This window comes from Oncorhynchus mykiss, chromosome 12 (genome assembly GCF_057628025.1).
Source record: "Oncorhynchus mykiss isolate SJ-2025 chromosome 12, ASM5762802v1, whole genome shotgun sequence".
NCBI classification, from domain to species: domain Eukaryota; kingdom Metazoa; phylum Chordata; class Actinopteri; order Salmoniformes; family Salmonidae; genus Oncorhynchus; species Oncorhynchus mykiss.
Genome location: NC_143033.1, coordinates 71055008 through 71079194, shown reverse-complemented (window position 1 = coordinate 71079194; position 24187 = coordinate 71055008). Strand labels below are relative to the sequence as shown.

General features: G+C 43.3%; 1 protein-coding gene across 1 annotated transcript; it reads right to left on the bottom strand.

Annotated features, from left to right (window-relative positions):
- Positions 1 to 24187, bottom strand: LOC110538099 (ubiquitin-conjugating enzyme E2 Z). Its single transcript, XM_021624687.3, has 7 exons — positions 23360 to 24187; positions 22414 to 22486; positions 21656 to 21843; positions 17362 to 17473; positions 16861 to 16973; positions 13618 to 13708; positions 1 to 3731 (listed from the first exon to the last, which is right to left on the bottom strand). Exons 1-7 carry the CDS (start codon positions 23794 to 23796, stop codon positions 3555 to 3557), a joined length of 1191 nt encoding a protein of 396 aa, XP_021480362.3. The 5' UTR covers positions 23797 to 24187; the 3' UTR covers positions 1 to 3554.

The window sequence follows — 24187 nt, the reverse complement described above, 5'->3', positions numbered from 1 at the left end:
AGCCATTTGTATATTTTATTAGTATTTTTTTTTACATATACAATATAATGAAAACAGAAATTAAATCAGATGAAAATAGTTTTGCATAAACGTGGCAGTCAAAGTTTTGGGACTAATGCCTTGGCCTGGAACGTTGAGTCAAGGCCTAAAATGGGGCCCACATCTTGTCAACTCAAAAATGTAAACCATTCACTTACCATTGACTGAGACAGAATGAATGGCCATTAGAGTGTTGAACGCCCCTGTGGGAATGTACTGTAGAGCAGGATTTCCCAGACTCCGTCCTGGGGGCCACCCTCTGGGTGCACGTTTAGTTTTTTGCCATAGCAATAGACAGCTGATTCAAATAATCAAAGCTTGATGATGAGTTGGTTATTTGAATCAGCTGTGTAGTGCTGGGGCAAAAACCAAAATGTGCACCACAAGGGGGTGGGGGGGGCGAGACAGAGTTTGGGGAAACACTGTCGTAGAGCAGCAGCTCTGTGGCAGCTAGGTTTAGCAGCCCTGTACATTGCTGTTAGCCATCTAAGAAGCAATGTGGTCTACTCTACACCATCCCAAGTCCTAAATTCAATCTTGGGGAAAAGGTGCAGTATATTAGTGTCACACTCATCTCATAAGAAATTACATAGATTGAAGGTCGGACATACTATGAGACATCTAACGCAATGGGACTCAATACAAATGTTACTTATCTCATTGAGATGGCTGACAGATAAGGTATCCCCATTTGTAATTATTATATACTTTTACTATGTCATGGCCAACATTTATTCTAGAAGTTTACGCTTTACATAAGTCACTTCCTGAAAACATCTACATGGAAATCCATATCATTATGGATTGAAGATGCCTTAATAAAAGCGATTCAGTTTGAATCTCTGGGTTGGGGGCACAAACCCAAAATAAACCATCAGACAAGGGACACACTAGACGGGTCACATCAGAATGCTACAGGAATATACACACCAAACCATAACAAGGCTTCAAACTGACTGGTCGCTACACTGAGCATCTCACACCTAATCCTTTGCAGTGGAGCTGGCCAGTAGTATCTTTGCTTTAATATTTTCATTTGCAGTAGAGTCATACATTTGAAACATTTTTTTTCAAACTTTGCAAACAAAGTTAGCAGTACTCTCAAACATTAGATCTATTAAATCCAACATTTTTTCCTGTGAGAGGAAGTCCCAGTCCCTGTCGACTGAGAGAAGTGAGCAGAAATGCACCCAGATGGGAGGGAATAGAAAAACATGTCCATGAGAAGGAAAAGAAGGGTGTGGTCCAGTCCTGTTTGGGTGCCACTCTGCATTGGAGCTGGCCTCCTTAATTAGACAGTAGATTGTGGTCCAGACAGGCAATTACAATGCAAGAGGTTGTTGTATCCTGAGTGGGTAGTTCCAAAATGCAATAAAGACTGAAGACAGTATAATTATTTGTTGCATCTTGCTAGACAGGACTACAAACTAAAGTGACACGGTAGAGGTGTTTAGCCCCCTATCTGCTGAACAGCCGCTGAGGCCTCACTAGAGGTTATTGGTGAGCTGCCCAGGCTGATAGGCAATGTTTTGTGACACTTTGAAGGGGGACAATTCAGACTGAAAACAATTGTGGCTCGGGAAGAAGTCTCGATAAGGCTTAACGTCTTTCAAAGCGAGAATAAGAACATCACATCAATATGAAAAAATAAGATTGACCCCTTACAGACAAGACCACTGTTTAGAACGGGTCATACGGTTTCTCATACTTTATCAAAAAAATCCTCAATCACTTGAAGTCCATTTGAAGTTTGTGTTGTCAGTGTTACTGCCAGGTTAGGTTTATATTGAACTTGTATCTTAAGACTGTTTCAACCTGTGGAACGCACTTCTGACACCATATATGTAAGCCAATGTAGAACATTTAGCGCTTAAAAACGGCCAAACCAACATAAAATCATTCTACAAACCAATCCACAGAAACCCATCGCAGGCGAAAACTCTCAATGAATGAAAGTTGTCACGGCATCGAAGCAGGTGTCTGGTATTTATGTTACCATCATAAAACATTTCCCGTGGCTCGTTTGAAAATCCTGGTGGTGGCTTTCAGATGACTGAAAAGGTGACACCGTGGAGATCTAACAAACAGGTCTGTGCCTGTTTGGTACCGGCTGACTCCGCTATATAAAGCTGAAGAGGCACCAGTCCACTGCCTTCAATGAAAAATGCAATGGAAAACATGGCATTGGTTAAATGGGACAGGTCAAATGACAAATCCAGCTTTCTAAACGTTTTGTAGTGACCCCAAACCTAATGTCCATAGACTCCACCATTTAGCTTAAATGGAGATATTAGGATCCCTATTACTCTACCAGCATTTTAACATCAGAGAAGAAAAACATCTCTTGAAGGTGAAATCCACAACACTACATACAGCTCAATGATAATCATGAACATCAAAGATTGAAATTTGTTTTCATGCAGAGAGAGAGAAAAAAATAAAAAACTTTCCATGCAGGCTTTAGCAGTCAGTCAATGGAACATTTGAAGAAACTCCCCATAGACCACAATAAACTCTCTCGCTGTGCATATATACATTAGATATATTGGCACCCTCGAACGATTCACTATTTCTTCACAAATAAGTAGAGAGAAAAAAAAAACTTCACACGTAATTGTATCTGCAAAGGACCTAGAAATGTTATGAAACTGAAATTGATTTTTTTAAAAGTCAAAATATGGCCTGGACTGCATTATTGAAAATTCAAAAAACAATTTGGTTAGAGGCAAGTGATTGTGTAATTTATCCTCACTTGTCATAAGTTGCAAGTGCCTACAGGGTAAAAATGGCTATCCAACCAGTTCTGAAAATAAGAAATATTACAGTCTGTTCCACTGTAAAGTGCAAAGGTGCCAATATATATGTGGCCGCAACTGTACATATTTTGTACTAGGCATTACTGGAGGTGTTTTTTATTTTTACTAATGCAATTCATTATGAATTCATAATGTAATTATGACTTGGTTCATAATTTTATTAAGTACTGTTCAGATTAAGGAAAGAACATGAGACAATGGGACTTTAGAAGTGGATAGTCTGAGGTGTGTGTACCAATGTATGAATGAATAGAAGTTTGGTGATTTGATTAAGACGACTGATGTGGTTGTACAGACTGTGAATATTGAGAATGGTCAATCTCAGATTTCACCGCTTCTTCCTAATCCAATCGGGCATGGGAAAACAAAGACAAAAAGGCAGAATCTATGACAAATTGCTTTCAAAGAAACAGTGTCCATTTCTACAAGCCAAACTCTCAACACCATCTAAGTGTAGACTGGCATTGTTAACTTACAACAGCTGGGGGAAACAAATTAAAAGGCAGTCATTGGGGGGGGGGGGGGGGAGAAGGAAAAAGAACCAATCAAAACAGACATTAAGCTATCCCCTGCCTTTGTATCATAAGTGCTTCCTGAAATCAGGCCTTTCCCCTCAACATCTCACTTGAGCCAAAACCATCTTGCAAAAACAGAAAGGAGGAGACTGAAAAAGAAAGGTAGTGTGGCGCCATCTGGTGACTAAGGCTGGGAGCTGCCCTGGCTATCTGGGTCCGTGCCTGAGGAGCTGGTGTCAGAGTCTGAGTGGTCATCGTTGTCCTCCGGTGGGCACTTCTCCCGAATGCGCCTCTGGGTGGTGCTCAGGCGTGCCAATAGGCCCTGGTAGTCGAAGCGACCCCTCTTCTCCCCAAAAGGGTCCTGAAGGTGTGTAAGGAGAGAAAGAGTGTGTGGGATGTGCATCTCATATTTCAAATCTGAAATGTTCCACTGTTGTGGTGCAGGTTTATAGCATGTGGGAGCAGTGTATACTGTTATTTATCTAAAAAAATAAATGTATACATACATGCATAGAGATAATTTCTTTATATATGTTTGGACAACCTTCTGTAAACGGCGACAAATTATTTTGGCAATGAAGAGTCAGATGAACGTGGACAGTGGCATGTATTCATGGATGCCAAGGGAAGTCAGGCTTCCCAAAACATTCCAAGAAAAAAAATCCAACAGGTACCTTACCTTTAACCTTACAGTTAAATGCTTACTTACTTACTTACTTACTTACTTACAAGCCCTTAACCAACAATGCAGTTAAGAAAAATAGAGTTAACATATTTACTAACTAAAGTAAAATTTAAAAAAACTAAAACAATAATGAGGCTATATACAGGAACCACCGGTACCGGGTCAATGTGCGGAGGTACAGGTTAGTCGAAGTAAATTTGCACATGTAGGTAGGGGTCAAGTGACTACGCAGCAGTGTAGAAACTATTAAGGAGCCTTTTGGATCTAGACTTGGCACTCCGGTACTGCTTGCCGTGCTGTAGCAGAGAGAACAGTCTATGACTTGGGTCTGACAATTTTTTGGGCCTTCCTTTGACACAGCATAGTATATACAGTTGAAGTCAGAAGTTTACATACAAGTTTAAATGACTCCAACCTAAGTGTTTTTCAACCACTCCAAATTTCTTGTTAACAAACTATAGTTTTGGCAAGTCGGTTCGGTCATCTACTTTGTGCATGACAAGTCATTTTTCCAACAACTGTTTACAGAGATTATTTCACTATCACAATTCCAGTGGGTCAGAAGTGTACATACACTAAAGTTGACTGTGCCTTTAAACAGCTTGGAAAATTCCAGAAAATGAAGTCATGGCTTTAGAAGCTTCTGATAGGCTAATTGACATCATTTGAGTCAATTGGAGGTGTACCTGTGGATGACTTTCAAGGTCTACCTTCAAACTCAGTGCCTCTTTGCTTGACATCATGGGGAAATCAAAAGAAATCAGCCAAGACCTCAGAAAAACAATTGTAGACCTCCACAAGTCTGGTTTATCCTTGGGAGCAATTTCCAAACGCCTGAAGGTACCACGTTCATCTTTACAAACAATAGTACGCAAGTATAATCACCATGGGACCACGCAGCCGTCATACCGCTCAGGAAGGAGACACGTTCTGTCTCCTAGAGATGAACGTACTTTGGTGCGAAAAGTGCAAATCAATCCCAGAACAGCAGCAAAAGATCTTGAAGATGCTGGAGGAAACATGTAAAAAGTATGTATATCCACAGTAAAACAAGTCCTATATCGACATAACCTGAAAGGCTGCTCAGCAAGGAAGAAGCCACTGCTCCAAAACCGCCATAAAAACGCCAGACTACAGTTTGCAAATGCACATGGGGACAAAGATTGTACTTTTTGAAGAAATGTCCTCTGGTCTGATGAAACAAAAATAGAACTGATTGGCCATAATGACCATCGTTATGTTGGGAGGGAAAAGGGGATGCTTGCAAGCAGAAGAACACCATCCCAACCGTGAAGCACGGGGGTGGCAGCATCATGTTGTCAGGGTGCTTTGCTGCAGGAGGGACTGGTGCACTTCAAAATAGATGGCTTCATGAGGCAGGACAATTATGTGGATATATTGAAGCAACATCTCAAGACATCAGTCAGGAAGTTAAAGCTTGGTTGCAAATGGGTCTTCCAAATGGACAATGACCCCATACATACTTCCGAAGTTGTGGCAAAATGGCTTAAGGACAACAAAGTCAAGGTATTGGAGTGGCCATCACAAAGCCCTGACCTCAATCCTATAGAATATTTTTGGGCAGAACTGAAAAAGCTTGTGCGAGCAAGGAGGCCTACAAACCTGACTCAGTTACAACAGCTCTGTCAGGAGGAATGGGCCAAAATTCACCCAACTTATTGTGGGAAGCTTGTGGAAGGCTACCTGAAACGTTTGACCCAAGTTAAACAATTGAAAGGCAATGCTACCAAATACTAATTGAGTGCATGTAAACTTCTGACCCACTGGGAATGTGATTAAATAAATACAAGCTGAAATAAACCACTACTAATAATTTTGACATTTCACATTCTTAAAATAAAGTGGTGATCCTAACTGACCTAAAACAGGGAATTTTTACTAGGATTAAATGTCAGGAATTGTGAAAAACTGAGTATAAATGTATTTGGCTAAGGTGTATGTAAACCTCCGACTTCAACTGTACCTGGACGTGGATTATAACCTAAATGAGTTGGCAGTTAAAAATAAATGTTGACTTGTAACTTATAGAAGACTGCTTTAGTTTAACTCAGGGTTATAGAACATCCTGGGTGTTTTAGAACATCCTGTAGTTTAAATGTATTTGGCTTAGGTGTATGTACACTTATGACTTCAGCCAGTGAAATGTATTTTTTATTTTTACTAGATGAAAAATGGGACAGTAGTTGGGTCATTCAAATGTGCGAAACTCCGGCACTTGAATCATTCTACTATTGGTATTATTATAATTTTTCAGAGGTTGTTCCCAGTATTAACTTTTTTATTTATGTTGCCTGTTTTTATTATTTTAATGATTTAAAAGGCTATATACAATAAAAATAAAAAAAACTGAAAAAGTTGGATGCATCAGTCCTTCTGGGAGATAGGTAGGTAGAGGAAGGAAGAGAGGATTCCTGTGATGGGGGTCTGTTCTAGGGGTGAACAGGCTGGGAGAAGGGCCCTGTCCAGAAGAACATCCTTGCACCTACACCTTAGACCAGGGGTGTCAAACTCAAATACCCAGTGGGCCAAAATGTAAAACCTGAACAAAGTCACGGGCCAACATTGAACAAATTAACCTTTTAATATGGACCCAAACAAGTTTTGCTTTAACATTGAATATGGAACAAGCATCGCTTATTACCATACAATATATAATTTAAGTGGAGACATGCAAAATCGAATTTCAAATGAAAAAACACAATGGCATTAATTTATTAAATAAATACAATTTAAATAAAAATTGTATGCCTCTTTTCTATTTGCAGCCTTCTGATTTAAATACCAAAATAAACTTTTTCCACTGGCTAATAATTTTACAAATAAAATGATAATAAATCAACCATTCAAGCCCATGCCTTGTAGCAAGAAAAGGTGCATAAAGAAAACGTTAATTATTGCACACTGGTCTAATCTGATGTGCCCAAGCCAGATACCTGGCATCTCTTCTTGGATGCTAGTTCATCAATGTCTGGGCTCAAGCTCTGAGCTGAAGAAATCCTCAGTATCGAGCGAAGATGTTCATCAGTCAGACGTCTCCTGTGAGTTGTTTTGGTCATCTTCATCGAGGAGAAAAGTTGCTCGCATAGATAAGTGCTGCCGAACATGGAGAGCATCTGAGCAGCTTGGGTGCGGAGCTGAGGCATTGTGTCAGGGATGAACCGTGGAAACTGTGCGGCGCCCACAGCATCATACTTTGACTTCAGCGTGTCGTTGCACTGGAGTTCAATCAGCTCCATTTGGATGTTGGTTGGTGCATTTTCCACATCAACTGCGAAGGGATTACTAAGCAGTTCAAACTTGCATTTCTGGGCATCGAAGTCGGCAAATCGCCGGCTAAACTCAGCGGCGAGAACACTGAGTTTTTCAGCAAACTGTGCGCATGGGAACACGGCGGTAGAGATCTGCGCTTTTATGGATTGGCAGCAGGGAAAATGGCAAGGGTTTCCTTGCAGCATCTGATTCTCCCACAGGCACAGTTTAGTTTTGAAGGCCCTCACTGCAGCGTACATGTCTGTGATGATGCGCCCCCGCCCCTGAAGCTGCAGGTTCAGCGCGTCGAGATGGCTCGAGATGTCACAGAGAAAGGCCAGCTCACACAGGAACTTTTGCTCCCGGAGCTCTGCTGTATCCTTCCCTTTGGTTTCCAGGAATTGACATATTTCCTCACGCAGCTCAAAACATCTGTTCAGTACTTTTCCTCTGCTTAGCCATCTCACCTCTGTGTGATACACAGATACACTGCGTATTCCGAACCACACTCCTCCAGAAAATATTTAAACTGGCGGTGATTTAGACCTTTGGCTCTTATAAAGTTAACTACCTGTGTTACTGTGGTCATAACATGTTCCATCTTTAGGGCTTTGGCACACAGTGCTTCCTGATGTATGATGCAGTGGTAAACAGTTAGCTCACCTGCACAGTTCTCTTCCCGCATCTTCTCCCGAACCATGCCCACCAGTCCACTCTTTTTACCGCACATCGCTGGCGCACCATCTGTCGTTAATCGAACGAGTTTATCCCACGGCAGCTTTATTTCAGTTACACATTTGGAAACCTCCTCAAAGACTTCCTTTCCTGTGGTTGTGCCATGCATTGATTTGAATCTTAATAGCTCCTCCGTAACACACAGATTTGAGTCCACTCCACGGATGAAGACTGACAGCTGAGCAGTATCAGATGCGTCGCAGCTCTCATCCACAGCGAGGGAGAACGCAACAAAATATTTTCCCTTTTCCATCAGCTGGTCATACAGATTGGTGGCAAGATCACATGTGCGATCAGCTACTGTGTTCCTGCTCAGGCTCACATTTGAAAATGCTTGTTTTTTCTCTGGGCATACGAGGTCACAAACCATCATGCACTTTTTCATGAACTCTCCCTCATTAAAGGGCCGGGCTGATTTTGCGATCTCTGCTGCCACTATATAACTAGCCTTTACAGCAGCCTCGCTTTGTGATGTGGCTTTTTTAAACATATTCTGTTGTGAAACCAAACTTATTTTCATCTCCTCTACTTTCTGGCTCCTTTGAGTCATGTCCAGGTCCTTGTATTTGTCATGGTGTTTCGTTTCAGTGTCGTCTAATGTTGTACTCCTTACTTACAGCCACGTTGACTCCACAAACAAGACAAACAGGTTTGTCTTTTACATACAGTGCCTTGCGAAAGTATTCGTCCCCCTTGAACTTTGCGACCTTTTGCCACATTTCAGGCTTCAAACATCAAGATATAAAACTGTATTTTTTTGTGAAGAATCAACAACAAGTGGGACACAATCATGAAGTGGAACGACATTTATTGGATATTTCAAACTTTTTTAACAAATCAAAAACTGAAAAATTGGGCGTGCAAAATTATTCAGCCCCCTTAAGTTAATACTTTGTAGCGCCACCTTTTGCTGCGATTACAGCTGTAAGTCGCTTGGGGTATGTCTCTATCAGTTTTGCACATCGAGAGACTGACATTTTATCCCATTCCTCCTTGCAAAACAGCTCGAGCTCAGTGAGGTTGGATGGAGAGCATTTGTGAACAGCAGTTTTCAGTTCTTTCCACAGATTCTCGATTGGATTCAGGTCTGGACTTTGACTTGGCCATTCTAACACCTGGATATGTTTATTTTTTAACCATTCCATTGTAGATTTTGCTTTATGTTTTGAATCATTGTCTTGTTGGAAGACAAATCTCCGTCCCAGTCTCAGGTCTTTTGCAGACTCCATCAGGTTTTCTTCCAGAATGGTCCTGTATTTGGCTCCATCCATCTTCCCATCAATTTTAACCATCTTCCCTGTCCCTGCTGAAGAAAAGCAGGCCCAAACCATGATGCTGCCACCATGTTTGACAGTGGGGATGGTGTGTTCAGCTGTGTTGCTTTTACGCCTAACATAACGTTTTGCATTGTTGCCAAAAAGTTCAATTTTGGTTTCATCTGACCAGAGCACCTTCTTCCACATGTTTGGTGTGTCTCCCAGGTGGCTTGTGGCAAACTTTAAACAACACTTTTTATGGATATCTTTAAGAAATGGCTTTCTTCTTGCCACTCTTCCATAAAGGCCAGATTTGTGCAATATACGACTGATTGTTGTCCTATGGACAGAGTCTCCCACCTCAGCTGTAGATCTCTGCAGTTCATCCAGAGTGATCATGGGCCTCTTGGCTGCATCTCTGATCAGTCTTCTCCTTGTATGAGCTGAAAGTTTAGAGGGACGGCCAGGTCTTGGTAGATTTGCAGTGGTCTGATACTCCTTCCATTTCAATATTATCGCTTGCACAGTGCTCCTTGGGATGTTTAAAGCTTGGGAAATCTTTTTGTATCCGAATCCGGCTTTAAACTTCTTCACAAGAGTATCTCGGACCTGCCTGGTGTGTTCCTTGTTCTTCATGATGCTCTCTGCGCTTTTAACGGACCTCTGAGACTATCACAGTGCAGGTGCATTTATACGGAGACTTGATTACACACAGGTGGATTGTATTTATCATCATTAGTCATTTAGGTCAACATTGGATCATTCAGAGATCCTCACTGAACTTCTGGAGAGAGTTTGCTGCACTGAAAGTAAAGGGGCTGAATAATTTTGCACGCCCAATTTTTCAGTTTTTGATTTGTTAAAAAAGTTTGAAATATCCAATAAATGTCGTTCCACTTCATGATTGTGTCCCACTTCTTGTTGATTCTTCACAAAAAAATACAGTTTTATATCTTTATGTTTGAAGCCTGAAATGTGGCAAAAGGTCGCAAAGTTCAAGGGGGCCGAATACTTTCGCAAGGCACTGTATGTAAACAGATATTCTGCCTCCCACTTGTCCAGAAAGCTCCTGTTTTCTGCCTTTCTTTTTGCCATTTTTGGGAAGGGTTAGCTCGCTGACAGTTGTAGCTTCTATGTTGCTATGACTACTGTCACAGAGGAGAGAGCGTTTCTGGGTCCTGTCCTGATTGGCGCGCGAAAACAGCAGAGCATTATGGGATTCGTAGTATTAGTGGTGAATGCGCTGTATAATACCGGCGGGCCAGCTCTAGTAGTAATTTGGTATTGTCTCGCGGGCCAAATATAATTACCCCGCGGGCCAAATTTGGCCCACGGGCCAGAGTTTGACACCCATGCCTTAGACCCTTGTCTGAGAGGATTCCTGTGATGGTGTCTGTTCTAGGGGTTAACCAAAAGTAAAATATTCAGCGCTGTGGTACAGGATGCATTACAAAAGTGTATATAACTCATTCACTCTTCCTTGTAGGTCCTGGATGGCAGGAAGCTTGGCCCCAGTGATGTACTGGGCTGTACACTACCCTCTGTTGCACCTTACGGTCGGAGACCAAGCAGTTGCCATACCAGGCGGTGATGCAACAGGTCAGGATGCTCTCGATGGTGCAGCTGAAGAACTTTGAGGATCTGGGGACCGATGCCAAATCTTTTCAGTCTCCTGAGGGTGAAAATGTGTTGTCGTTCCCTCTTCACGACTGTCTTGGTGTGCTTGGACCATGATAGTTTGTTGGTGATGTGGACACCAAGGAACTTGAAGCTCTCAACTTGCTCCACTACAGCCCCGTCGATGTGAATGGGGTCGTGTTCGGCCCCCCTTATCCTGTAGTCCACGATCATCTCTTTTGTCTTACTCACATTGAGGGAGAGGTTGTTGCCAGGTCTCCGACCTCCTCCCTATATGCTGTCTCTTCGTTGGTGATCAGGCCTACCACCGTTATGTTATCAGCAAACTTGGTGTTGGAGTCGTGGGTGAACAGGGAGTACAGGAGGGAACTAAGCACGCACCCCATCAGGAAGTCTAGGATCCAGTTGCAGAGGGAGGTGTTTAGTCCCAGGGTTCTTAGCTTAATAATGAGCTTCGTGAGCACTATGGTGTTGAACGTGAGCTGTAGTCAACAAATAGCATTCCCACCTAGGTGTTCCTTTTGTCCAGGTAGGAAAGGGCAGTGTGGAGTGCGATTGTGTCATCAGCAAAATTTGCAAGAGACCGAATGTACCTCACCGGAGAAAGCATCTGAGAGCAAAACAGCACCCCTCTGTCTCCATGTGTAGGTCATCTATCTGATGCCGTCTGATCCAAAATATTATGACATTGTTGCCACCCATAGCATGGAATGCAAGGGAAGCCAGTGAGCATTTGGCCTCCCTTGATAAAAAAAAAAAAAAGGTATAAAATAATAGCCAATCAGCGTTGAGCTAAACTGAGTGCACTCAACTGTGACAGGTCCTGGCACACCAATAATGACAAAAAGTGTCATGGGAAGTTGGCGTCACTTCTATCAAATTGCATGAAAAGCATACATCAACTTGAATTGTTGCATTTGGTTGTGGTCCTCTGCAGGCTAGCTAAAATGGTGTTTTTCCTAAATTAGTCATGGATGGTTTGACTTCATTCTCCTTACTGGCCAATGATTATGACAGCAATTATGATCCATTGTTTTATTTTACCCTTATTTAACGCGGCAAGTCAGTTAAGAACAAATTCTTGTTTTCAATGACGGCCTAGGAACTGTGGGTTAACTGCCTGTTCAGGGGCAGAACGACAGATTTGTACCTTGTCAGCTGGGGGGTTTAAACTTGCAACCTTCCGGTTACTAGTCCAACGCTCTAACCACTAGGCTACCCTGCCGCCCCAGGCCTGAGGGTTCAATACATAGAAGGCTAATGTTAGCAACTTTAGTTAGTTCACAAAAGAAAGTTAAGCTAGCAAGTAAGCATTTTAACCAGGTAGCCTCGGACAAAACACACAAAAAAAACTGTACTGTATGACAGAGTTATAGACCGTTTTCGTCAACATGAATGAGATGATGGCATTGGCGTTTCTCTACAAGTTGGGTGAGTCAACATGTTATTTGTCTTTTTTACTTGCATGAACGCTCACACACACAGACACACATACATCAGAACCATGGACAGCCACATTATTTTTCGACTAATGTGTTTTTGGTAGCTTTTAGTTGTCACTGTATTAGACTAAGCATGGGTGATTTGATGATGTTGAAATGGTGCTAGAATAGTGGAGGCAGCTCCTGTTTACTTTGCGACTTCAGTTAACTGTGGTTCTAAAATCAGTTGTTTAGTAGTCTGAAAATGGTGGAAACATTAACTTACATGACCTACAGCATGGTCATGCAACTGTTTGTTACATGCAATATGCCTTGTGGACTCCAACAGACAGAGTTTGCTCTCTGGTTTTGTGATGAAACAGACGGCGTGTTTAAATTTATTCTGCCACTGTCTTCTTATTGTCTCAGCCTTAGGCCTATCTATCACTGTCGCAAGGCATATGAACTAACAGGTTATAGAGCAAACAACGCAATTATCACAACACATTATAATCTTTCCCCCTCTGGCTTCCCCAGTGATTTTACCCACACAATGCTACTGCTTGTGGATGCCATTATTAAGTTTCTGTGTAAAGTTTGAAGGAAATTGCTAACTAGTGTTAGCACAGTTGCTAACCAGCATTAGCACAATGACTGGGTGTCTATGGTAATAGCTAGCATGCTAGCTGTTACCATAGACATCCAGTCATTGCTAGCTGTTACCACAGACGCCCAGTCATTGTGCTAATGTTAGTCTACATTGGCTCGCGAAACTACCTCCAACTTCCTTCATAATGAAAGCAGAAACATAGAAATGGTATCCACAAGTTCATCTGAGTCCAGGGAAGAAGATACAAGGTTTGACTGCCAAATCCTGAAGTATCCATTTAAACGTTTGGGCATGTACATCCCTCAGTCCTCTAACCCAGGGTTTCAAACGGTCATCAGGACCCAAATGGGTGCACATTTTGGTTTATGCCCTAACACTACACAGCTGATTAAAATTAAGGCTGGATGAATAGTTGATTATTTGAATCAGCTGTATAGTGCTAGGGAAAAAAACGTGTACCCCTTGAGGTCCCGAGAACCCAGTTTAGGAAACCCTGCTAGAACCCCAGGGAAGGTGCAGTGCATTAGTTATCAGGATGTGTGATGCATTATAACCTGTGTGTTCTGCTTCTCCAAGGTGCATAAAGAAACGTGTGTGTGTACACACACAGTGAATGAGGTCTCTGGCAATACCTGCATGTTCTGTCCCTGTTGGTGTAGTCTCTCTTTGCAGACCCCCTCGTAGAAGTCATAGTACTCCAGGAATGATTTCTCCATCACACTCCTGCAACACAGGAACAGGTTATTAACTACCCACAAAAACAAATGCTAAACAGCTACAATTGAAATGACTCACAATTGAAATGTGTGTGGGTTGTGGGTCAGTGGCTTTGAACATGTCTCTTGCAATCCCTTAAGGTTCAACTATATGCCTCATATACAATAAGGACATTAGACGTGGCCTGTAGCCTTCATTTGGAGTTCAGGCATATACAGTCCCTTCAGAAAGTATTCACACCCCTTGACTTTTTCCACATTTTGTTGCGTTACAAGTGGGGTTAAAATGGATTTACATTTATTTTTGACAATGATCTACACAATACTACATTTTATTATTGATGGAAAATAAAATAATATATTTTGATTAGATAAGTATTCAATCCCCTGAGTCAACACATTAGTCACATTTGGCAGCAAATACAGCTGTGAGTCTTTCTGGGTAAGTCTCTAAGAGCTTGGAAAACCTGGATTGTACAATATTTCCCATTATTTGTTTAAATTCTTCTTTGCAAGGCATTGGAAAACATCTCTGGTGTTTGTCGTTGAATCTATGCTTGAAATACACTGCTCGACTGAGACCGTACAGATAATTGTATGTATAGGTTACAGAGATGAGGTAGTCATTCAAAACTCATCTTAAATTATTCAAATCAAATTTGATTTGTCACATGCGCCAAATACAACAGGTGCAGACCTCCCAGTGAAATGCTTACTTACAAGCCCTTAACTCTTATTTTCTTAACTGCATTGTTGGATAAGAAAGTATTATATACATATAAAATAATAATAACATTAAAATAGAAAAACTAAATAACAGTAGAGAGGCGATATACAGGGGGTACCGGTACAGAGTCAATGTGCGGGGACACAGTTCAGTTGAGGTAATATGTAGGTAGAGGTAAAGTGACTATGCATGGATAATAGAGTAGCAGTAGCGTAAAAATGGTGGGGGACAATGCAAATAGTCCGGGTAGCTGTTCAGGAGTTATGGCTTGGGGGTAGAAGCTGTTAAGAAGCCTTTTGGACCTAGACTTGGCACTCCGGTACCGCTTTCCGAGAGAGAACAGTCTGACTAGGGTGGCTGGAATCTGACAATTTTTAGGGCCTTCCACCGACACTGCCTGGTATAGAGGTCCTGGGTGGCAGGAAGCTTGGCGCCAGTGATGTACGTACGCACAACGCTCTGTAGTGCCTTGTGGTCGGAGGCCAAACAGTTGCCATACCAGGCAATGATGCAACCAGCCCAGATACTCTCGATGGTGCAGCTGTAGAACCTTTTGAGGATCTGAGCACCCATGCCAAATCTTTTCAGTCTCCTGAGGGAGAATAGGTTTTGTTGTGCCCTCTTCACAGCTGTCTTGGTGTGCTTGGACCATATTAGTTTGTTGGGGATGTGGACACCAAGGTACAAAGCTCTTAACCTGCCCCACTACAGCCCCATCGATGAGAATGGGGGCATGCTCAGTCCTTTTCCTGTAGTCCACAATCATCTCCTTTGTCTTGATCACGTTGAGGGAGAGGTTGTTATCCTGGCACTACAATGCCAGGTCTCTGACCTCCTCCCTATAGGCTGTCTCATCATTGTCGGTGATCAGGCCTACCACGGTTGTGTCGTCTGCAAACTTAATGATGGTGTTGCAGTCATGGGTGAATAGGGAGTACAGGAGGGGACTGAGCATGCACCCATGAGGAGAACCCGTATTGAGGATCAGCATGGCGGATGTGTTGTTACCTACCCTTACCACCTGGGGGCGGCCCACCAGGAAGTCCAGGATCCAGTTGCAGAGGGAGGTGTTTAGTCCCAGGGTCCTTAGCTTAGTGATGAGTTGAGGGCACTATGGTGTTGAACGCTGAGCTGTAGTCAATAAATAGCATTCTCACATAGGTGTTGCTTTTGTCCAGGTGGGAAAGAGCAGTGTGGAGTGCAACAGAGATTGCATCATCTGTTGATCTGTTGTGGCGGTATGCAAATTGGAGTGGGTCTAGGGTTTCTGGGATAAAGGTGATGTGAGCCATGACCAGCATTTCAAAGCACTTCATGGCTACAGATGTGAGTGCTACGGGTCGGTTGTCATTTAGGCAGGTCACCTTGGTGTTCTTGAGCACAGGGACAATGGTGGTCTGCTTGTTGGTATTACAGACTGTCAGGGACAGGTTGAAAATATCAGTGAAGACACTTGCCAGTTGGTCAGCGCATGCTCGGAGTACATGACCTGGTAATCCGTCTGGCCCTGTGGTCTTGTGAATGTTGACCTGTTTAAAGGTCTTGCACACATCGGCTACGGAGAGCGTGATCACACAGAAGTTATTTAGCTCGTCTGGTAGGCTAGTGTCACTGGGCAACTGGCGGCTGTGCTTCTCTTTGTAGTCTGTATTAGTTTGCAAGCCCTGCCACATCCAACGAGCGTCAGAGCCGGTGTAGTACGATTCAATCTTAGTCCTGTATTGGCGCTTTGCCTGTTTGATGGTTCGTCAAAGGATTTCTTATAAGCAGAATTTCTTATAAGCATCCGGGTTAGAGTCCCGCTCCTTGAAAGCGGCAGCTCTACCCTTTAGCTCAGTGCGGATGTTGCCTGTAATCCATGGCTTCTGGTTGGGGTACATACTTATGTCACTGTGGGGACGACGTCGTCGATGCACTTATTGATGAAGCCAGTGATGTGGTGTACTACTAAATGCCATCGTAAGAATCCCGGAAGAAATTCCAGTCTGTGCTAGCAAAACAGTTCTGTAGCTTAGCATCTGATTCATCAATCATGCCAAACAATTATTACACACAGTAAGTCCATTCAACTTATTAAACAAATTACTCCTGAAGTTTAGGCTTGCCATAACAATGGGGTTGAACACTTATTGACTCAAGACATTTCAGCTTTTCATTTGTTTTTAATTTCTAAAAACATAATTCCACTGACATTATGGGTGGGGTAGTGTGTGTAGATCAGTGACACAAAATCAAAATGTAATCCATTTTAAACTCAGGCTGTAACAACAAAATGTAGAAAGCTTCAAGGTGTTTGAATACTTTCTGAAGAATTGTAGCTGGATCTAGACAATAGATGCCGTGGAACATTGACTCATCTCAACATCAGTCCACTTTTGAGATTTCAAGTCTCAAACTTTTATTTTGGAGTCAACAATCCAAGATTAACTCACCACAGGGCTTCTGGACAGGGCACCTTCCCATCCAGCATGTCACATACAGCCACGCGCATGGTCTCATGGCGGATGCACTCATTGTAGTTCTTGCTGTCCCCCGGGTGTCTCTCCTGGCAAAGGGAGTGTCAGAGGGAGCAGATGTAAGGGGGACATTCAAGACACAAAAAGTGACACATCCCACACCGATTAGGTCAGTCTGTTGCTTTTCACAAACACGTTTACACAAACGTCTACAAATGGGGAAGAAATAGCAAACAACTAAATAGAAACATAGAACAGCTGAAGTCTTCTGTAAAGTCTTCTGTAAGTCAGACAACAGTCATATTATATCACAATATCATATGCCAAAAACACAGTAGCTTTGTTGATCAAAATGGCAGCATTTCTTCAGGGAACCAGATTCCCCATAAGGCAGTGGGATTTAACTGTATTCTGGGGATTATGGTTTGGCTTGCCAGCTAAATTAGAGGCCAACTTGCAAGTGTGCTATAGGCTTACCTGTTCAAAGCCTGGCTCGTTGTGGTAGGGGTTCTCAGTCATCAGGGACTGGATGGAGATCAGAACGGAGGAGATGCTTTGGGCTGGGCTCCATGCTGGCCCTGTCCAAGTCCTAGACAACAACCCAGAACAAAGAGGTTAAAGCACAAAAGATACAGGTCAGGAGCCCGCACACAAAGCAAAATATAAAGTTTAAGTTGTATATGAGCTACGGTGCTTCCCCCAAAGAAGTATTGTAGACTTAATAGTAGATCAACTTTGCACTCCCTGTAGGTTCCCGAGACTGACCAACACTACTATAAAGGGAAAGAGAGGAAGAATTTCAAAGCTGTTTCAAGGAGCCATAGGTGCAAAATAGAATTGTTCCTGTTCCCATGAAAGCTAAGGTAACTGAGCTAAACGACTACCGCCCAGCCCCGTAGCACTCACTTCCATCATCATGAAGTGCTTTGAGAGACTAGTCAGGGACCATATCACCTCCACCCTACCTGACAACCTAGACCCATTCCAATTTGCTTACCACCCCAATAGGTCCACAGACAACGCAATCGCAACCACACTACTCTAACCCATCTGGACAAGAAGAATACCTATGAGAATGCTGTTCATCGACAACAGCTCAGCATTTAACACCATAGTACCCTCCAAATTCGTCATCAAGCTCGAGACCCTGGGTCTCGACCCCGCCCTGTGCAACTGGGTACTGGACTTCCTGACGGGCCGCCCCCAGGTGGTGAGGGTAGGTAACAACATCTCCACCCCGCTGATCCTCAACACTGGGGCCCCACAAGGGTGCGTTCTGAGCCCTCTCCTGTACTCCCTGTTCACCCACGACTGCTTGGCCACGCACGCCTCCAACTCAATCATCAAGTTTGCGGACAACACTACAGTGGTAGGCTTGATTACCAACAACGATGAGACGGCCTAGATTGAGGAGGTGAGTGCCCTCAGAGTGTGGTGTCTGGAAAATAACCTCACACAACGTCAACAAAACAAAGGAGATGATTGTGGACTTCAGGAAACAGCAGAGGGAGCACCCCCCTATCCACATCGACGGGACAATAGTGGAGAGGGTAGTAAGTTTTAAGTTCCTCGCCGTACACATCACAGACAAACTGAATTGGACCACCCACACGGACAGTGTGGTGAAGGCGCAGCAGCGCCTCTTCAACCTCAGGAGGCTGAAGAAATTCGGCTTGTCACCAAAAGCACACAAACTTCTACAGATATGCACAATCGAGAGCATCCTGTCGGGCTGTGTCACCGCCTGGTACGGCAACTGCTCCGCCCACAACCGTAAGGCTCTCCAGAGAGTAGTGAGGTCTGCACAACGCATCACCGGGGGCAAACTACCTGCCCTCCAGGACACCTACACCACCCGACGTCACAGGAAGGCCATAAAGATCATCAAGGACAACCACCCAAGGACAACCACCCAACCACCCGAGCCACTGACTGTTCACCCCGCTATCATCCAGAAGGCGAGGCCAGTACAGGTGCATCAAAGCAGGGACCGAGAGACTGAAAAACAGCTTCATCTCAAGGCCACCAGACTGTTAAACAGCCACCACTAACATTGAGTGGCTCCTGCCAACATACGACTCAACTAATAATGGAAATGTATGTAAAAATGTATCCCTAGCCACTTTAAACAATGCCACTTAATATAATGTTTACATACCCTACATTACTCATCTCATATGTATACTGTGGGGCAAAAAAATATTTAGTCAGCCACCAATTGTGCAAGTTCTCCCACTTAAAAATATGAGAGGCCTGTAATTTTCATCATAGGTACACTTCAACTATGACAGACAAAATTAGAAAAAAAAATCCAGAAAATCACATTGTAGGATTTTTAATGAATTTATTTGCAAATTACGGTGGAAAATAAGTATTTGGTCACCTTCAAACAAGCAAGATTTTTTGAACTTGTTATCAGTATAAAAGACACCTGTCCACAACCTCAAACAGTCACACTCCAAACACCACTATGGCCAAGACCAAAGAGCTGTCAAAGGACCCCAATAACAAAATTGTAGACCTGCACCAGGCTGGGAAGACTGAATCTGCAATAGGTAAGCAGCTTGGTTTGAAGAAATCAACTGTGGGAGCAATTATTAGGAAATGGAAGACATACAAGACCACTGATAATCTCCCTCGATCTGGGGTTCCACGCAAGATCTCACCCCGTGGGGTCAAAATGATCACAAGAACGGTGAGCAAAAATCCCAGAACCACTCGGGGGACCGAGTGAATGACCTGCAGAGAGCTGGGACCAAAGTAACAATGCCTACCATCAGTAACACACTACGCCGCCAGGGACTCAAATCATGCAGTGCCAGACGTGTCCCCCTGCTTAAGCCAGTACATGTTCAGGCCCGTCTGAAGTTTGCTAGAGAGCACTTGGATGATCCAGAAGAAGATTGGGAGAATTTCATCTGACCATATGACACCAAAATATAACTTTTTGGTAAAAACTCAACTTGTCGTGTTTGGAGCACAAAGAATGCTGAGTTGTATCCAAAGAACACCATAGCTACTGTGAAGCATGGGGGTGAAAACATGCTTTAGGGCTGTTTTTCTGCAATGGGACCAGGACGACTGATCCGTGTAAAGGAAAGAATGAATGGGGCCATGTATCATGAGATTTTGAGTGAAGACCTCCTTCCATCAGCAAGGGCATTGAAGATGAAACGTGGCTGGGTCTTTCAGCATGAAAATGATCCCAAACACACCGCCCGGGCGACGAAGGAGTGGCTTCGTAAGAAGCATTTTAAGGTCCTGGAGCGGCCTAGCCAGTCTCCAGATCTCAACCCCATAGAAAATCTTTGGAGGGAGTTGAAAGTCCGTGTTGCCCAGCAACAGCCCCAAAACATCACTGCTCTAGAGGAGATCTGCATGGAGGAATGGGCCAAAATACCAGCAACAGAGTGTGAAAACCTTGTGAAGACTAAAAGAAAACGTTTGACCTCTGTCATTGCCAACAATGGATATATAAAGTATTGAGATAAACTTTTGTTATTGACCAAATACTTATTTTCCACCATAATTTGCAAATAAATTCATTAAAAATCCTACAAAGTGATTTTCTGGATTTTTCCCCCTCATTTTGTCTGTCATAGTTGAAGTGTACCTATGATGAAAATTACAAGCCTCTCATCTTTTTAAGTGGGGGAATTTGCACAATTGGTGGCTGACTAAATACTTTTTTGCCCCACTGTATGTATATACTGTACTCATTTAAACTGCTGCATCTACTGCATCTTGCCATCTTTATGTAATACATGCATCACTAGCCACTTTAAACCAAGCCACTTTATGTTTATATACCCTACATTACTCATCTCATATGTATATTCTGTACTCAATGCCATCTACTGCATCTTGCCTATGCCGTTCTGTACCATCACTCATATCTTTATGTACATATTCTTTATCCCTTTACACTTGTGTGTATAAGGTAGTAGTTGTGGAATTGTTAGGTTAGATTACTCGTTGGTTATTACTGCATTGTCGGAACTAGAAGCACAAGCATTTCGCTACACTCGCATTAACATCTGCTAACCATGTGTATGTCACAAATAAAATTTGATTTGAATTACGATACATGGGCACAATATATTTTTTTGTTGTGTACTATTGAAAGCAGGAGAATGATGGCATCGCATCTTCTGGGACAAAGTCACACACATCGACAGTGAGGGGCCCCCTGGGAGGATGTGCTGAAATGCAAGAAATGATCTGCGTCTCTATATAGAGAGCTGCCATAAATAGCCATGTTCTGCCAAAGAATGACCCCTTACAGTTGTGGTCAGACCAGGTAGGCTTGAGTAATACAGAAGCACTTGCAACTATTGGGCAGTACTGTCTGCTGTTTTTCATTCTCTGTGTTTAATTGCAGGTCTCATTTTAAATCTATTTAACTAGGCAAGTCAGTTAAGAACAAATTCTTATTTACAATGACAGCCTAGGAACAATGGGTTAACTGCCTTGTTCAGGGGCAGAAGGACAGATTTTTACCTAGTCAGCTCGGGGATTCAATCTAGCAACCCTTCGGTTACTGGCCCAATGCTCTAACCACTAGGCTACCTTCCGCCCCACATCCCACTATGTATATAGTTTGTAAGAGCTACTATTCTATGGGTCTGGGTTTAAAAGGTTGACTGCTGAATGCCATGTCCCATTTCAACCCCTAGTCACCCCCTCCCCTAGTTAGAAAGGGAAATGGGCATAGATGTATGGGTTGCTCAGGTGCAGCAGGTTTCCCCTGAGCTGCAGGGCCCTGGCTTACCCGAGGATGCTGAGGCATACTTTGCCATTACGGTAAAAGTTGGGGTTGAAGCGCACAGTGTTTTGGCCGGTGGTGATGAGCTTGACCCGTGGGGGGTGGATGGGGTAGTCCGGGGGGCAGCGGAACAGGAAGAGGAAGAAGCCTCCCTCGTAGGGCGTGTCGAAGGGTCCTGTGATGAGGGCATGGATCTGAGGAGGGAAGACTAGAGTCAGGACTAATATTTAGTGAGGGTGTTGATGCGATGAATTTCTCCATTATCCTCATAATAGTTGTGCAGAACACTAATTCCAAGATGGCTGCTGTTCCTCTTGCCACAGCAAAAGTTCTTCAATGGCTGTATTGTTTGTTTAGTATGTCCAATTTCATGGATTTTGGGGGATTTAGTACAAACATATAGTCTGTGGGTTATAAAGTAAATTGGGGCCTGACAAAAGAAAATGAACAATTGATTTAAAGAAGGATCCCCCCACACAACTTGAGCCTGGGATAGGAGTTGCTTAACTGTAACTCTGCATCAACATTTGAAGGACAGCCCCTGTATTAAAAGTCCCATATTGTATTGTTTGTTACACCAGTCAAACACTTCACAGTCTGGCTAGCTAAACGTAGCACAGTAAGGTCAAAGGCTCATATTTCAACATCATAGCCAAATGACAATGGCCATTGATGAAACTCGCATTGCTGTCTGACTTTGTACAGTTGTACCAGAACAGACCCGGTGGACCTAGGGAGTGGTGGTGGAAGTCCGTGAGCTTTACCTTAGTCATGTCGTGAGGGTCAGGAACCACAAACATACCCGGGGGAGGCTCCTTATAGATGGACATTATATCCCTGAGGAGAGAGTAAGGCGGCAAACTTAAGAAAAGATGCTAATACACAATGATAGCAGCCTGGTCCCAGATCTGTTAGTGCTCTTGCCTACTTGGCATGATTAGCACAAGCAGACTGGCACTAGGGGCAAAACATTTTAAGAGACAAGTGGCACCTTTTATGTCAACAATGTAATGTTGACAATGTTGTGTTAATACTTTTCATAATATAAGGTCAATATATTAATTACAGAGTCACATCATAGTAAGCAAATGGATTGACACGTTATGACATCAGTAAGTCTGACCAATCAATACTAACTATTGGCCTAACTAGTAGCGTAAGTAACCATTTTCTTACAGGATTTACCCCAGTGTTTCACCCAAAAGGCTGACTTTTCTGTTTCCATCTATACGGGCCATCTATAAGGTGCCAAAACCGTACTGCAAGCAACACGTTAAAGTTCAGACAGTGTCAAGGCTCTTATCAAAACTCCCCGATACAGTAGACGCCTTCCAATGACTCATTTGTAATGTCATGGAACTGAGTCATGATCATAGACTTTTTTTAAATAAACCAGGCAAGTCAGTTAGGAACAAATTCCTATTTACAATGACGCCTACCGGGGTTACAGTGGGTTAACTGCCTTGTTCAAGGGTAGAACTACAGATTTGTACCTTGTCAGATCAGGTATTCGATCCAGCAACCTTTCAGTTACTTACCCAACGCTCTACCACTAGGCCGTATGCAACACTGGTGTTAACAAAAAGTAACATTTATAGTCACAAAAACACGTGTGATATGGTTCTTTCGTTTTCAGACAGCATGGAACCACATTCAATATGTTGTAACAGGCAAGCCCACCAGTGTATATCTGGATACTCAGATGTTTACCTTTTGATTCGGAGAATGCATTGCTGGGACGTCTTCTCGTTGTCCCAGTCGGTACTTAGTGTTGGGTCCCAGGACGTTGCATGAATTTGGGACAAGAGGCCTGCTCCGGCCACCCCCAAACCGATACCGCCTGGCATAGCATTGGTGGCCGAGTAGAGGGGTATTGGAATGGCAGAGCCCACTACAGCGCTAAGAACACCTGCACCTCCAAACCCGCTCCCAGTCACCACGGTTGAGGTGGTTGTGGCTCCAGGGGACATGACAGCTAGGCCAGTCTCTGCGGCCGCTGCAGAAGGTGGTGAGGCCAGGTTAGCTCCACTCATCGAGTGGCCCGGCAGAGAATTACCCAAACTAGGTAACAACGGAGCTCCATTTCCCTGACTACCAACACCTAACCCAATTTCACCATTAGCAACCTCTCCTACGCTATCCGCCATTGTAAATTAACACTTGTTCAGGTTACAGCTAGCTAGCTTGCTAGCTACAGTTATTGACAGTTGTCGATACAGCAGTTTCTTGTTTGAGTCCGTCCTCACGCAGTCGGTAAATGAGGAAGACGAGCAAGGAGAGGCGAAGATGAGAAAAAGCGCTCCCACGGCATTGTATGCCTTTCTTCTCGCGTCCAAAAGTAGCTAATCGCGTTTAGCTATGTCATATAAAACTACAAACAGTCAGTCGAAAAGTTAACGCTATAATATATTACCCGACACAAATTCTCAGTTTGCCAGTCATCAACGCAGTTTGCGGATTCAGCCTGTTTATCGGTTAGCTTTTTCTTCTGTTTTCCATAACCACTTCCTCCCCACAGCACAGAATACCTTTACTGCC